The sequence below is a fragment of the Aspergillus undulatus genome (genome assembly GCF_047715775.1).
Source record: "Aspergillus undulatus strain CBS 261.88 unplaced genomic scaffold BDV17scaffold_50, whole genome shotgun sequence".
In the NCBI taxonomy this organism is placed as follows: domain Eukaryota; kingdom Fungi; phylum Ascomycota; class Eurotiomycetes; order Eurotiales; family Aspergillaceae; genus Aspergillus; species Aspergillus undulatus.
Genome location: NW_027396654.1, coordinates 3,239 through 18,653, shown reverse-complemented (window position 1 = coordinate 18,653; position 15,415 = coordinate 3,239). Strand labels below are relative to the sequence as shown.

At 52.6% G+C, this 15,415-nt stretch overlaps 5 protein-coding genes across 5 annotated transcripts; 2 read left to right on the top strand and 3 right to left on the bottom strand.

The window, feature by feature from the left end:
* Positions 1 to 445: 445 nt before the first annotated feature.
* BDV17DRAFT_271159 (putative sulfate/molybdate transporter) lies at positions 446 to 2,391 on the top strand. Its single transcript, XM_073758768.1, has 2 exons — positions 446 to 488; positions 556 to 2,391. The coding sequence occupies exon 2, from the start codon at positions 556 to 558 to the stop codon at positions 1,849 to 1,851; it is 1,296 nt and encodes a 431-aa protein (XP_073612547.1). The 5' UTR covers positions 446 to 488; the 3' UTR covers positions 1,852 to 2,391.
* Positions 2,392 to 3,395: 1,004 nt separating this feature from the next.
* BDV17DRAFT_271157 (uncharacterized protein) lies at positions 3,396 to 4,150 on the bottom strand. The gene has a single exon (XM_073758767.1). It carries the CDS (start codon positions 3,908 to 3,910, stop codon positions 3,554 to 3,556), a length of 357 nt encoding a protein of 118 aa, XP_073612546.1. The 5' UTR covers positions 3,911 to 4,150; the 3' UTR covers positions 3,396 to 3,553.
* Positions 4,151 to 4,351: 201 nt separating this feature from the next.
* BDV17DRAFT_294143 (phytanoyl-CoA dioxygenase family protein) lies at positions 4,352 to 5,284 on the top strand (the record flags this gene model as incomplete). The annotated part of the gene is made up of 1 exon (XM_073762777.1): positions 4,352 to 5,284. One exon carries the CDS (start codon positions 4,352 to 4,354, stop codon positions 5,282 to 5,284), a length of 933 nt encoding a protein of 310 aa, XP_073612545.1.
* Positions 5,276 to 7,103, bottom strand: BDV17DRAFT_271155 (snoRNA-binding rRNA-processing protein UTP15). Its single transcript, XM_073758766.1, has one exon. It carries the CDS (start codon positions 7,016 to 7,018, stop codon positions 5,402 to 5,404), a length of 1,617 nt encoding a protein of 538 aa, XP_073612544.1. The 5' UTR covers positions 7,019 to 7,103; the 3' UTR covers positions 5,276 to 5,401.
* A 586-nt stretch (positions 7,104 to 7,689) lies between these two features.
* Positions 7,690 to 14,354, bottom strand: BDV17DRAFT_294141 (uncharacterized protein; the record flags this gene model as incomplete). The annotated part of the gene is made up of 4 exons (XM_073762776.1): positions 7,690 to 8,499; positions 8,547 to 9,088; positions 10,006 to 13,585; positions 13,650 to 14,354. 4 exons carry the CDS (start codon positions 14,352 to 14,354, stop codon positions 7,690 to 7,692), a joined length of 5,637 nt encoding a protein of 1,878 aa, XP_073612543.1.
* Between the last annotated feature and the right edge of the window lie 1,061 nt (positions 14,355 to 15,415).

Genomic DNA, 15,415 nt, shown 5'->3' with positions numbered 1-15,415 from the left:
TCCATCTATAGTTTGATAGCCGCAAAATTTTCGATCAAGATCCTCCAGAAGATACACCATGAACAGTAATTGACCCGATTCACTGTGCGTTGCTGAAGTGCGGATGTGTCGGAGTTCAGGCAGCTGAGCTGAGAGCTGTTGGCTCAACGATCTAACAAGCGTTTCTGGCGAGAGATCAGCTTCTAGAGTATGAGGAGCAGAGAAGAAGCATAGACTGTAGCTGACATGCTGTGTGATGAGAGCAGACAGCATCGACTTCCACCCTTGCTGGTGTTTTCCCCGGAAGAGTCACGGGGTCCTGGGGTCACGGGTGACATTGATCACGTGGAGATAAGGTACGTCATGGCGCAGCTCGGACTTAAAGTGCTTGATCGGGTTTAGCGCGGGCTGCATGTATAAGAGAGTAAGAGCATCCCACCGTCTCCAACTCCAACTGCAACTGCAGCTTACATCTCTCTCTCAGAGTCCAGTGGTTCAGTCTGTTCAAGGTACGCATCCCATTATTCTATAAGTACATGGCCGCCAGTTCATTATTTTGCTATTAACCGACAACAGATGACTCTCCGCTCCCGACTTCAATCAATCACCGAATACAACATCTCCACCTTCAAGCATCACTATGTCTCGGAGATCGCTGGCTCGCTCGGAGACCTGGGGACCTTTCTCCCCATTGCACTAGCTCTCGCTGCAAATGGGACAGTGTCATTAGCTAGCACGCTGATCTTCTCTGGCATTTTCAACATCCTCACCGGGCTCGTCTTCGGTATCCCGCTTCCCGTCCAGCCCATGAAGGCCATTGCCGCCGTTGCGATCGCGCGGTCTTTCTCCCCCGGCTCCATCGCAGCCGCAGGTATATTTGTAGCTGCAGTGCTCTTCGTCGGAAGTATCACGGGCCTACTGCAATGGTTCACCCGCGTCATCCCCATTCCCGTCGTCAAGGGTATTCAAGTTGGAGCTGGACTGTCCCTTGTCATGGCAGCCTGCACGACTCTTCGCGACCTAGGCTGGATCCATCCCTCGTGGGCCGATAATCGCCTCTGGGCAATCGGAGTGTTCGTCGCGCTGCTCCTCACGAATTCCACGCCCCGTCGACTCCCCTATGCCCTTGTCGTCTTCATAATCGGTCTAGTCCTAGCCATCATCCGCAGCGCCTTAAAGAGCTCCCTCCCCTCTTTCCCCCTCTGGCATCCTTCTATCGTCGTACCAACCGGCCACCAATGGACCCACGGCGCCATAGACGCAGGCCTCGGCCAACTCCCGCTCACAACACTCAACTCCGTCGTCGCGGTCGTTCATCTCGCAGCCGACTTGCTTCCCTCGGTCCCAACGCCCTCCGTAACGGCAATTGGGCTGAGCGTCTCCCTCATGAACCTAATTGGCGTTTGGTTCGGTGCTATGCCCGTCTGCCATGGGTCGGGCGGTTTAGCGGCGCAGTACCGCTTTGGCGCGCGGTCGGGGGCAAGTGTTATCTTTTTGGGTGTGGTTAAACTCGTCGTCGGCCTTCTCTTTGGTGAGAGTCTCGTTGACCTCCTTCATCGATTCCCCAAGGCTTTGCTCGCTGTGATGGTTATTGCGGCAGGGTTAGAGCTTGTCAGGGTCGGGGAAAGCTTGAATACGGCTGGTGCGAGGGATCTGGGGGCTCATGTTGATGGTGAGTCGAGGAGTCTGAGTGAGGAAGAGCGGGGGAAGAGGTGGATGGTTATGATGGTAACCGTAGGATTGCTTGTCGGATTCAAGAATGATGCTGTTGGATTTGTCGCTGGGATGCTTTGCTACTGGGCCTATGAGCTGCCGAAGTATGTGGAGAGGTTGAAGTCGCGGAGGGGCGAGGGGAGGCTGAGGTTGCCTTGATGAATGACTGGAAGAGTGGATGACATCGCCGGCGACGGTCGGAGGCTAGGTAGGCCAATCAACGTGCAAAAAAAACTGAAAGCATATCCTTCCTACCCGGGCCTATTCCAGATATTGCTACATTGAGAGGGCTGGCCGTGTGAGTTAGGTCATCTGCTGAGGTGATGGCGAGACAATGTAGTGTAGTACCGCTACCTAGGTGGACCGAAAAGCCAGTCTTAAAGGCTGTTTGGCCTGAGCGGATGGAGGATAGTTAAGCTAATGCCTAGCTATCTGGTTGTATTGGATCTCCCCAGCATCTGCTTACTCTACTATACCCCGTCCTCTGTTCACATTGACACTGTTCAGTGACTCTTAGCTGCTTTGTCAAAGATGTTAACATAAATCTATGTACACCATGTGCATGGAATTACACTCTACGAGCTTAATCGAAAACGACCTGAAGGAGGACGGGGCGCTGTGGGAGAAGATTTTCCCTGTTTCCAAGTTGCTTGAGGCGGGGAATTATTCGGCGGGTGTTAAGACTGGGATGGACCTGAGGGGGTGGAAGACGGGGGGAGGGGTTGCGGAAGCCGTTTGTTATGCATGAGGGGGGGATTGAAGGAGCGGCTTGCGGTGGCCGTTAAGGAGTCTGGATATGATCTTGTCGCATAGCATGGAGTGAATGAACGATGTATACCCTCTCCGTTGGATTCATTCTTTTTGGTGAGAAAGGGATTGCCTGTATGGCTAGATTGACTGTTCGCCTAGGCATGAGACAGGAAGAATGAAGTCGTAATACTTCTATACACACTCCCACATAATTGCCTAAGCCAAGAAGCCCCCAATGTATACCCAAAAGACGGGTCTCTCAAAGCCTGGTCTGCCATGGAGGAGATCGATGGGGACCCTAAAAATGGAAACATGAAAGTCGTTCCGAGGCTTCTCCAACAAGTGCTTATCTGGTCATTGAGCCCCCTCCCTCTTCAGGTTGTCTCTAGATAGAGCCGACGACGACCCCTAGCAGGAAGGCCGTTCCGTACCAGATGACGGTACAATATAAATCCTCTCTCATATTGCTGCTGAAAGCTCGCCTAAACTGTCGGCGCAGGCCACAGCAATAAAGTAAAATGGACGTGACAATCATCGGCCCAGGTGTCATTGGTCTTCATTCAACTCTCGTCCTCAACGGCGCGGGCTATCAAGTGACTATAATTGCCCACGATCTCCCGGGAGACGAGAACCAGAACTGGGCTAGTATGGAGACAGCGAAGGACATTGTGTCATTTCGGCCGGAAGGAAAGGCCGGGGGTACCGCCTGGAGGCTGAGGCCGAAGGGGGTGTTGTGCATGCGTACGGTTTGGTAGTTTGGGATATGTCTACAGCTATGGGGCAGCCCTGAGAGTTCGCGAGCTAGTAGACTCGTTGGCGGTTGATCTGGGGGCACCACGAAGCCAGTTGTGAGCAAAGCATACTTATGACGAGGCTGGAGTCTGTTCTTGTCAAGATACCAGGCCCGCTATGCTCGGTAGGCAACTAGGCATAGTCGACAACACCATATCAACCACGCAGCTAGGTGGAGGTTAAGACTCATAATCGAGGAAGACGCTAAGTTATGATATCGATTCATATTAAGAGTACATATAAGTCCATAAATCATCAAATCATCCCCATCTTTAATCATCACATCACACCTGGATATCCCATCCTATTCATCCAATCCTTAGACCCTCCTCCCCGTCGACTTGCTTCCAGTGTCAGGCTCCTCAACAAACTCCTCAACAAACTCCCCCTCCGCATCGACATCCTCATCTAAATCCCCCACATCTTCGATCCTCCTAACCCCCTCACTCTTCGCATCCGGGAGAGCCGCAAGTTCGCGACCGGTCTGGTCGTATCGATGTTCTTCAACGATAACGGGCTGCCCCATGTCCTGCATGATCGTGCGCACGGTGGTTGTCCCGTCGGGGTCGGTGTGACTGACTGTTTGGTAGCGGTGGCCGGTGGAGTATTCGTGGCCGTTGGAGGACGTAGAGGAGGAGGAGTAGAAGGAGGTTGAGGTTGATGAGGAGGTGGGCATTGTGTGGTTGACTTATTGAGTAATTGATGAACGTGAGGTTATTGGTTTGGCTTGACTCATATATCGAGTTTGATATGGTATTGTATTATTGAGTGAAAGGTACGGGCATGGCGAGGGTCGCGGTTGGATATATAGACTGCCAGTGGCGAGGGTTGATGTCATGGCTGGGTTCCTGTGCAACTGACCAAGAGCAGGTGGGTAACCATGATGCAAAGCTGGATGAATCAGATACTGAGCATCAACTGATCTCATCTCGTTGGATCACCTTCAGATACTTTGTATCTACACTTGGGAAATGCACCACGCTATGCCCAAACGGAGTATCACTGTCCAATCCGGAACCCCGCATATAAGCGCACCAAACATTCTCCCCGCCATCGGACCGCTTCCTCTTTCTCTACACCACCTCACTCCCGAAGAAGAGGCAGGAAAACCAACAAAATGCCCTTCCTCACTCCAGACCAACTCACCCAATTCCACGAAAATGGCTACCTCGTGATACCCGACTACCTAAACACATCCCAAACCAACGCCCTCATAACCGAAACAAACTCCCTCCTCTCTTCCTTCGACCTCTCCTCCCACCCATTGACCCAATTCACGACGGGCGATGACGAAAAGGACGATAAACCGCACGTCGGCGACGACTACTTCCTAAACAGCGGCGACAAAATTCGATTCTTCTTCGAGCCGGACGCAGTCAAAGACTCCCAACTCACACGACCAAAGGAAGAAGCCGTGAATAAAATCGGGCACGCACTACATGATCCAACTCTGAACAAACCATTCAGCGAGGTTACCCTTTCGAGCCGGAATGCGGATATAGCGCGGGACCTGGGGTTTCGTGACCCCAGGGTGTTGCAGAGTATGGTTATCCTTAAGCAGCCGGGTATCGGGGGTGCGGTTCCGCCGCACAGGGATAGCGAGTTCTTGTATACAAGCCCGCCAAGCGCCGTCGGGTTCTGGATTGCATTGCAGGATGCCAGGGTCGGGAACGCGACGTTGGGATTCTATCCTGGTTCTCATCGGAAGGTGTCGGGGGGGATTAAGAGGCGGTTCGTGAGGAGGTATAATGCTTCGGGTGAGGTTTGTGGGACGGAGTTTGTGGGGAATGAGGGGGCTCAATATCCCAAAGATTTACAGGTTGAAGAAGACGGGGATGCGGGTTTGGGGGAGCCAGATGTGGTTGATATCAAGGCCGGCTCGCTGGTCCTTATTCATGGGAATGTGCTGCATAAGAGTGAGAAGAATACCGGGGATAAGAGTCGGTTTGCGTATACGTTTCATGTTATTGAGGGGGCAAGTGGGTGGGAGTACGATAGGCGGAATTGGTTGCAGCCGCCGGCGGGGGGGTTTTCGAGGTTGTTTCAGTGAATTTCGATCCAGTATTCATTGCATTATGTGCTATACAAGTCAAGTCCAGTCCTTTTCCATCCCACCTAAACTCCAGGCCGTGTAAATGATCGATATCTATGTCATGGTATGGTTTGGTCAAGCACGCAACATATCCAGCATTCCCTTCGTCTCGAACGCCCGATGCGCAAAGTCCACTTCCTCGCGGACACGATAGTGTAACCGCTCCACCATCTGATCAATCTGCTCGGACTGCCCCAGATTCCCAGAATAGATGTCCAGTACGTTCATCGCAACCTCCACGCTCAGGCCTACAAGTCTCGGCTCCATAATATGCTTGTATACCCACTGCAGCACCGGCTGGAGTGTGACCTCGTCCCTCCCAGCCAGGGAAGCGCGCAGCGCCGAGCGATGCCGCAGCTCCGAGAAGAGAGTAAGCTGTGCGATTTTATCATTCGACTCAAGGACCTTGTCGAGGGCAATGCCGTAGCGGCCCTTGCGAAGATCGATTTCCCACCCCTTCTCCTTCTTGCGGCGGCGGGCTTCGTTGCCCTCGATGATGATGTCGACGCCCTCGCCGACGAAATCGAGACCGCGCCATCGGCGCGCTTGCGCGGTGCCTTGGCGTTTCTTCATCTTGCGGTCGTGTTCTTCAATTTTGCCGGCTAGTAGCGCTTCCATTTCCTTCTTGCGCTCGCGCTCGCGCGCTTTTTGTTGGCCTGAGAGTCGGGTTTTGACGGATAGCAGTCCCGACTGCATACCAACTGCGATGTGCTTGTCTTCTCGTGCTGTGCCGGAGGTGATGGCGCATAGTGACAGGATTGGCGATTGGTATTTGAAGCCCGCGACGACATTCCAGCCTGTTGTTTCGTGGATCTTCAAGTGGCCGTCGAGCGCACCGCTCAGTAACCGCGTTCCATCTGAAGCTAGAGATAACGAAGTGACCGTCTTTTGGTGGCTCTGAATCATGTGCAATGGCTTTCCAGCAACGATATCCAGCACAGCAATCTTGTTGTCCGCCGCAGCCAGCACCGTCGTCCCAGTCGGCATGGGAAGAACAGTTTCCAGCGGCGCACCCATCTTGAACGTCATGGCGGATCGTCCCTCCACACGAGGATCCCACAAGCGTACCGTCCTGTCATAACTACCGGAGATTAAAGAGCCCGATGAAGCCAGCGAGCCCGGCATGAAAGCCGCACTGCGCACGTAGTCGGAGTGGCCCACGAAGCTCTTGACACTACTCTCGCTCGGCAAATCCCATAACCGCACTGTCCGGTCGTCACTTGCAGAGAGAACGCACGTCGGGTCGCTAGGCGAAAACTTTGTCACCCAGACTGGCTGCTTGTGGTCCTTCCACGTCTTCAAGATCGCCCGCGAACTCACGTCAAACACCTGTATCGTGCCTGTATCATCACCAGCGACGAGGATCCTGCCATCGGGACGGACATCTGTGCCGCGCGCTGTGTCGTCGAACCGTGTTATCGAGCGGAGGAGTTTGCGTGTGCGGATGGAGTAGATTTGGACGCGGGCGCCCGTCGTAACGGTGAAGATGTCGGGGGGCTGTGTGAGGGAGGGAAAGGCAGACGCGGATGACGGCGCGGCGGGCTGTGTGATGAAGTTGACTGGACCATTTGCTGGCGAGGGGATGAGGAGAGGATTCTTGAAGGTCTTCCAGTGGAGTTGCTCTGGGCTTAATGGCGATGCGGGCAGCTCAGGCAGCTTGACCTGCGTCGGGGGGAGGACGGGGGCCGCCATGGCTGGGAGAGGCCGGAAGGAGTCAGTCGAGGGTAGGTAGAGATTGGCGATTGACTCCGCGATCGCTCAGGTGCCCGGAGTGTTGGCTGATGAAGCTGATGAGATTGGAATTCCGTTGGATTTTTTTTCTGTTATCTCTATCAGTACGCTACGCCCAATCGGGTATTCCTTACGCTTAGCGTGGTATTGCACTTACGCTCTATGTAACTTTGACATTGAGGTTCCACGGTATAGCAGAAGCTTGAACACGATAATTGCGAATTCTGCCTGGATGGCTGTTTTGTGCAAGTACTCAAATGTCCCCTGTCGTAGCTGTACACTCGCCTGTCGGGCTATCAACAGCACCCAATCCACTGTTCTTTGACGGCACAACGGATAGTGTCCACCAGCCAAGTCCTTGGACCAAAATATGTATAATGAGGTGTGCACTCCTCGGCCGATCGGTCCACTAGCCCCGCCGATATCTGTCAAATGTGTTAGGCAACGTATCATATATATAGAGAAAAGTCTGTTACAGATACTCATAGGCAGTGCTAATGAAGTGTTATTTGGGTGTGTATAGTGCAGTTACTAGGTGTATAGCAGCTCCTTCCAAGGTGGGAGGACTTGATGGTCACGTGCACAACGCGGAGCTAACCCATCGCGCCTTCCTCAATACCACTCAGCCTCCTCTAGCAACTCTGACCAGACAGCTGCGTGTGCTCCTGGAACTGGGCTCTGCGCCCAAGTCTCACTATCAATCCCTTGGAATCCTGCTTCGGTGCTGGGTCAAAGAAGTCGTGCGCCATGTCGATATCGTCCCGTGTCACGCCCATCAGCTGCACCTCATACCGTCGAAAGACCGTTGCGAGCACGAGATACAGCTCAGCATATGCCAGGTGCATACCCAAACACATCCGAGACCCTTTACTGAAAGGCACAAAATGTCGACCCATGATCTTGCCTCGAGTCTCAGGGTCCATCCCCAGCCAGCGCTCTGGACGGAATGTGCGTGGATCTGGGAAAACGACGGGGTTGTCGTGCATGAATATCGAGGTCATGCCCACAGGCGTTCCGGCGGGTATTTCCTTTCCGGCACAATTGAGCGGTTCCTCGGCGATCAGCTGGAGCCTGTGAGTCACTCCATAAGCCAGTCGGAGACCTTCCCAAATACACGATGTGAGGTATGGAAGGCGTTCGAGGTGGGTCGAGTCGGGCATGTTCAAGGGGTCGACGTCTGACAATGCGGTGTCAAGCTCTGTTCGGAGGCTTTGCAGAATGTGAGGATTTGCCTGGATATGGAAAACCATGGTCTTCAGAGCATTCCCAGTGGTCAGCGTCCCAGCGCCGATTATCGTTTGCCCTTCGCCTTTCAATCGTTGCACTGTCTTCTCAGCCGGAGGCAAGTCACCTGCTAAGAGAATATCGAAGACTGTCGTGGGGCGTGAATTTTTATTCTTTGGCTTCCGCTCAGCCAAAGGCTGGATTTGTCTGCTCATTCTCTGCATCGGTCAGCCATTGACCCCATGAAGCTGAGAAGTGTACAAACCTCCTGGATCTGATATAAAAGTGCAACTCCAGGCACTATGGCCCGCACCGCCCATCGAGGGAACCACCATAGTAGTGGTAAGATCCATGGGCATTGTTTCACCAAGTGCCCCAGTTCCGAGGGTGCCGCTACCATCTCCACCCAGTCTGCTGCAAAGTTTGGGCTGTGGACCAAGTCTAGTGAGCGTCCAAAACAGTACTCAGTGATGACATCTGCCGCGAACACAGTGAATGCCAAACCCAAGTCCACCACTCCCCAGGAGGCTGAGATTCCGTCTAGTCTGTGGCACAGTTGTCGAAGCCGATTTTGAATCCTCGGAGTCATGCGCTGGATCGCTGTTCGTGAGAAAAGAGGGTTCAAAGCCGAACGACGAAGCCGGTGGTGATCGTGCGCAACTGTCGAGAAAGCCGATGTATTGTTGCCGAACATCCTGGCAGCCCATGGCCATTTATGGCGTCGGTGCGTCGGCCCTGTGTATAGGACTGGGTAGAAGTCGGGGTCTTGCACATGAAGCTCGAAAGGATTTATGCGAACAACAGGTCCTATGGGATGGTCAGTGAGCGCGCACACAACCCAGACGAAGGGGACATCATGCCATATCGTTGGTGCATCTTTTCGATCTCTCGAAAATACTGCCCTCGCTGAACTACATCATAATAAAATTCGTACCAGAAGGTTACAGCGGCTAATCTGGGCCCGGGGAATCTGACGATTGGACTGAAGACTAGTCTATTGACACAGAGTCCCAGGCAGCAGACGAGGGCCAACGCCAACAGAATGGCCCATATAGGAAGGTTGGTATTGGTCAGCATCTTCGCACCACTTGTCAACACTACTTTGTTCTTCCCAGCTGCCATGGGCTCAGCTTATATCTCCATAACCCGCCCTGCACGGCAAAAAAGGCCAGGGATAACCATGAGTAAGCCCGACGCATGGAAAACGCGGTGAGACGAGATCTAGATCTTAACATACTTTCATTAAACAAAGAATTAATGATGTCCACAGCCACCATATGCAAGGAGAAGTCCACACCATTCGAAGAAATTACCTAAATATATGACCCAATACCAAAACATGCCACGTTCAACGCAATGCGAAGTGCTCTACATCATTTCCTGCATCATTCTCTCCACCTTGGTGCTCAGACTCTTGGCAAACCCAGATGCTACTTGTGCGGACACTGTGCCCTCCGCATAATCGATGGAGCATCCTAGTACCTGTGAGTGCCTGAGGTTTACCGCAAAAATGAGGTCGTAATCCCATGGGTCGTTGAAACTGGTCAGGCTCCACCGTACTTCTCCGGAAACTAAGTTCAAGCTCTCGGTGCCGCTGTTGCGGATATTCACGAGGCTGGTATACCCTTGCTTAGAAGTTGGCAAGCTCGGGAGATCAAAGCCTGATTGCTGGGAAACTGCGCGCTGTGCCTGGACGAGCCGAGCTAGCTCCACTGCAGACATACCCGGCTCAACGACCACCTCGCATGCTGGTAGTCGAAGGTATGGGCCAACGGCCTGCTCAATACCTGGGATATCCACAGATCTGTCAGATTGTACATAATCAAAGGAGACTGCATGGTTGTTGAGGTTTTGCGACAGTACACCAGACCAAGCTGCCATGAAGAAGCTGGACATCGTGATTCCATTTGTCTTGCAGGCGTCGAAAATGGAAGTACCAGAGCATGCCAAGTCAACTGCAAGGGAGACTACGCGTCCGACAAAAGGCCTGTCCTTCTGAAGGGCGGTGGAGGAGTCGGAGTGATTCCCTGCAGTTTGAGTCCGGCTCGCATACGTCCAAAATGGCGGCGAGTCTAGCGTACGGTGCTCGAGCTTTCCTTCGTATGCATCCGCCAAGTCTTGTATAATTGTTGATCGAGAGGCTGCATCAATGATGGCATGGCTAAATTCGAGCTGGCACTCCACGCGTCCATCACCCAATTCCTGCAGCACCATGCGATGCGGTGGACCCAGGGTCTCTGGTTCACGGCAGAGCGAACTGCAGTCGGTCCCCGAAGATTGCCGCACTATGATGGATGACTGAACATCGTGAAGAGCGACTGAACTAAACTGCTGCTGTTCTTGGCTGTATAGAAAGACCGTTCTCAGAGTCGAATGCCGGCGTACAACTTCAGACCATGCTTTCGCCAAACGATGCATATCAACGGATGGCGAGCCCTCAGTGGATTTGTCCACAGTCCATGTTCCTCGGACAAGGTAGCACCATGGCTCCAATCTCTGCCTCCGGAGCATGTTCTGTTGTATCGCAGAGGCTGCGTAAACGTTCTCGACATCACGATCGGCGTCAATCCCCCTTGCCTCAAGCTGATGAGCGACATCCTTGGGAATCGATAGCTGCGGTGACAACAGTTCATTTATGCTCATCTTCTCCATCTTCTCCTCAACTGCAAAAATGAGCATTTCTCGGTGGGTTTGTATCAACTCCTGGATGCGCTCTTGATGTGCAATGCTCTTGGGAAAGCTGTATGTGATGACAAGTCGGTGCTCTGGCTGCTCTATTGCTGCAGCGATGTCGAACAATGAGAATCGTGAGCATTCGGGATGACCAACCTCAGTGATGCGCACACTTTCTCCCAATAGTTTTTGGTCAGCAGCACGTTGGATGACGGTGCCTGCGTAGTTGAACACAACTTCCATCTCGCGATGTCGCACATCCTGGCCGAATGTTCTCCGTCCTTCGTCGGAGAGATACCGGCAGGCCCAGTACGAATGGCCATTGTTTGGGATGGCTTGCCGGCGCTCGCTGGCGGCGCGAATAGCGTTGGTGAGCTGAGATAAAGTGTCCTTTGGTAGGTGCATGGGATATGCGGCAGTGAACCAGCCTACCGTCTGGGAAACATCCAGTGAGGGGTGCCATGGTTCGCGACCGTGACTCTCGATGAATATGTTCGGCGTGTCGCGCTCAGGGAAGATACGGCGGAAAGCCATCGCGAAGGTGCTGATCATGACATCTGTGGGATGGACGGACGACGGAATCGTGAACCTATCCAGAAGCTGAGCAGTCTGTCTGGCCGACAAGCGGAAATTATAACGAGTTTCATCCGAAAACGTGTTGGAGAGAGCCGGTGCACCTGCTGGTTGCCAAAAGCTCAAATCAAGGGGACCAATCCCGAAAGGCAGTACGGTAGCTGGTTCGAGGGAAGACGCGTACTTGATCTCCTCTCGAGACCACTGTTGGAAGGTCAGCGTCGAAGAGCTGAGCTGCTGTGGGACTGTGGCACTTTGTGCTGCAACCAAGCCCTCATGCAGATCGTGCAGAATGACTCTCCATGACACGAAGTCAACCACTAGATGGTGTACGCAAAGCGCCAGGGCTTGTCTGCTGCTTCCTGAAGTTACCAAGTGCGCGTGGAGTAAGGGTCCGTTCACAATGTCCATTGCCTCGGTGCAGAAGTCGCTTAGTGATGCGGGTGCATCTGTGAAAAAGTGGTATTGAGACTCAGGTTCAATGTCTTCTTTCAATGGCTGCCTTTGCACCCAAGTCCCCTCGTGGAGTAGGAACCGGGTCGCGAGCATGTCATGCTTCTTAATCACATAGTTTAGTGCAGTGCGCATAATGTCAGGGTGAACAGGCTGAGCCATATCGACATGCACTCGTTGCTGCATGTTCAGAGCGACGTCTCCCATCTTGTCAAAGTACATTCTCTGAACAGGAGACAGGGGAAAAGGCTCGTTGGTGTCCTTCTCCAGGGTCAATGAAGATGTCGGGAGAGCGGTTGAAGCTGCCTTCTGGCAGATCTCGTTTAGGCTCAAACCGCCTAGGAGATCAGGAATGTTAATGACAAGTCCACCCTTCAGTGACAGGCGTCGAGCTTCCATAGCAGTTATCGAATCACCGCCGTTTCGAATAAAAGATTGGTCCATGTGTATGTTCTGAGGCTCCAACTTCAACACCTCGCTCCACATCGCAAGACAAGCATCATTTGAGGGTGTTGAATCAGTCCTTGGACCGTGGAATAGACGACTGTGGGTCTTCTCATCCATACCTTCCAGCCAGGCACGTACCTGCTTGCGGTCGGCCTTTCCAGAACTCATTTGCGGCAAGGTGGGTAGGACAAGCCACTTTGACGGCACCATTGCTGAGGGTAGGATACCAGACACATGGCTGTGGAGAAGCGTTTGCATGTCTTGGCTGAGCTGCGAGGCACTTGCGAATGGATCTTTCGCTGTTTTTCCCGATTCGTGACCAGGATTTTTGATGCGAATAATCGCGGTGAGCTTCCTGATGCATGGTCCGGACCGAGGGTATTCAACAACTGCACTGTGTGCTACATCGCACTGGAGGATCGCATTCTCCACCTCTGCAATGTTGATACGCTGTCCTCGAATCTTGATCTCCAAGTCTTTGCGTCCATGATAGGATATTGTTCCATCGGCGTCCATACTCGCCAGGTCGCCTGTCCTGTAGACTCTTTCACCGGTCTTCGGCAACCGAACAAACGACGCTTCTGTTCTGACGGAGTCGCGGTAGTACCCTCGAGCTAGAATTGGCCCTGATATAACAAGCTCACCAATCTCGTTTGGCGATAAGCGTCGCGATACATCGTCAGGATCGACCACCCATAGTTTTCCTCCAACGGGCTGTCCGAGAACGTTGCCGGTGCCCAGTAGGCCGGTGCGGTTGCCGATCACGCATGCAACACTAGCCTCCGTTGGGCCATACACATTAAAAAGAATGACCCTGCCGGACCATTTGTCGTTTACATCTTCGGTAAGCACCTCGCCGCCTGTTTGGAGGGTGCGAAGACTCGGTACGTCGTCGGGATTGAGCGTTCGCGCTGACGTTGGTGTGAGGAGTGCAGCCGTCACTTTAGCCGCCTCCATGAAGCCTTCAATTGCGAAGCGATCATTTTCAGAGGGGACACACACACAACCTCCGTGGATCCAGGTCGTGAGGATCTCATCCACACTGACGTCGAATGTATGCGGCGCGTACTGCAGGACACGTGACTCCGGTCTAAGCCCTAAAACGACGCCTCGTTTCACGGCGCTTGTTGCTAGAGCTGCATGTTCCACGACCACTCCCTGCCACGTTATTAGCATGTGACTTTACTTGGAGCGGGAAACGGTTTAAATGGCCAGGACATACCTTTGGCTTCCCGGTAGACCCGGAAGTGAAGATAATGTACGCAGCATTGTCGGGGCTTGCTGCTGCAACGGGAGCAGGAGCCGCGTATGTGCTAGTAGAATCGAACTTATCGATAGTGAGAAGACGAGAACAGCCCAGAATTTGCGCTTGCATAAGCAAAGGGGTCGTAGTAATAACTGCGCAAGGCTCAGTCTCAGCTGCAAGTTGTTTCAATCTCGCTTCTGGATGGCTCGGATCCAGCGGGACAAATGCAGCCCCGGATTTCAGCACCGCAAGTACGGCCACTGGGTACCATACGGACTTGCTCATCATGATGGCTACTCGTTGCTCGGCTGAAGCCTCGAGGCAGATCAGCTCGTTCGCTAAGCCCGAAGAGAGATTCTCAAGTTCGGCGTATGAGAGGCAGCCATCGTGTGCGCAGATTGCTTCCTGCTCAGGGCGTGCAAGGGCTTGGTCTTCGATTAAGTCATGGATGCACCGCTCGATCTTTGAGCAGGATTTCTGGTCCTCGGACTTCATGGTGTGTTTCTTGAGCTGTTGGACTGGAGGAGTCGGGATAGGAGAATTCGTAAGAGACCTCAAAGGTGCCCGCTGTCCCAAGCACCTCGGAATAGTCGTAACCGCAAGCTTATCGTCTTTGGATTTTGATTTCGCCATTGTCTTTGTCTTTGGTTTTGACATTGTTCGCATTACCGGATGAGGCATTGTTGCAAAGAATGCCTGAGGCAATGGCATGAACAACACAAAACGTAGAGCGCAGGGAATTGTTAGAAGAACACCAACACAGAGCGAAGCCAAGGGTACTATAGGGCACTTGTGAGATCACCTGCTTCTCCTCATATAATGACTCAACACTGACGCCGATATCTGGTTGAGGAGGCGACGCAAGAACTTATTATGAGCTTGTGTGGATGATTATTTAGCTAAGAATAGAATGTCGTTCCCATTCACTGAAATCTCTTTCCTCTCCTATCAGCAAATAATGCAATTAGATGTGTGTGCACAAAACCCTGTTTGCACCATTCACCTATTCACTGGAACTGCTTTCTTCATGTCTCAGCTACAGCCACAACAAGGAAGAGGCGAAAGACATCCTGAAGAGAACTTACAAGGGCTTTATTTAGAACTTCTCTCATGACAATGGGGCTGAGACTCTGGTTCTTGGTCTTGGCCTTTTTTGTCTTGTCTGCTGACTTTGATTTAGAATTGAAAGGCGCAGCAATGAATATGGATGAATATGGACATGGATATCGTTAGCCACCTAGAAGATGCCGCGGGACACTCGGACTCGGATGGAGAGTCTTCCGACCCGAAAGGAAAATTCTGGAGAAGAGGGGAAAATGGTAAGCTTGATGGATGTTGTCAATGTTCAGGTTGAGTTGAGTCCCATCATTGCAGTGCACTGCTCTTTGTCGTGACATGTTACTACCCATCCCCACCACAGCATAGCATGCTGCCCAAGGAGATTGTGGCTGAATAATGGTCGCTCATCCCCATGCTCAATTGACTTTTGTAACATGAAGCTCTGCAAGCTTCAGTAAGCTATTGTGTCCCCTTGCATAAGCATTAACGGCCCAGCCACCTCGCGCCCATCAGGGTCTGGGTCTGGAGAGGTCGAATCTCGATCTGAGACACGTGCATGCAAGGAGTGTGCAGTTGTACATGTGCATGCTGAGACATTGTTCAACTAAGGTCTCCAGACTGCGAGACAATACCAGTAATCTCTTGCTGACGTGCGTATAGTGTAATTTGCGTCTTGTTTCGGA

Excerpts from the sequence above, each read along its gene's own strand:
- BDV17DRAFT_271159 (XM_073758768.1), top strand. The coding sequence starts at position 556 with ATGACTCTCCGCTCCCGACTTCAATCAATCACCGAATACAACATCTCC.
- BDV17DRAFT_271157 (XM_073758767.1), bottom strand. The coding sequence starts at position 3,910 with ATGCCCACCTCCTCATCAACCTCAACCTCCTTCTACTCCTCCTCCTCT.
- BDV17DRAFT_271155 (XM_073758766.1), bottom strand. The coding sequence starts at position 7,018 with ATGGCGGCCCCCGTCCTCCCCCCGACGCAGGTCAAGCTGCCTGAGCTG.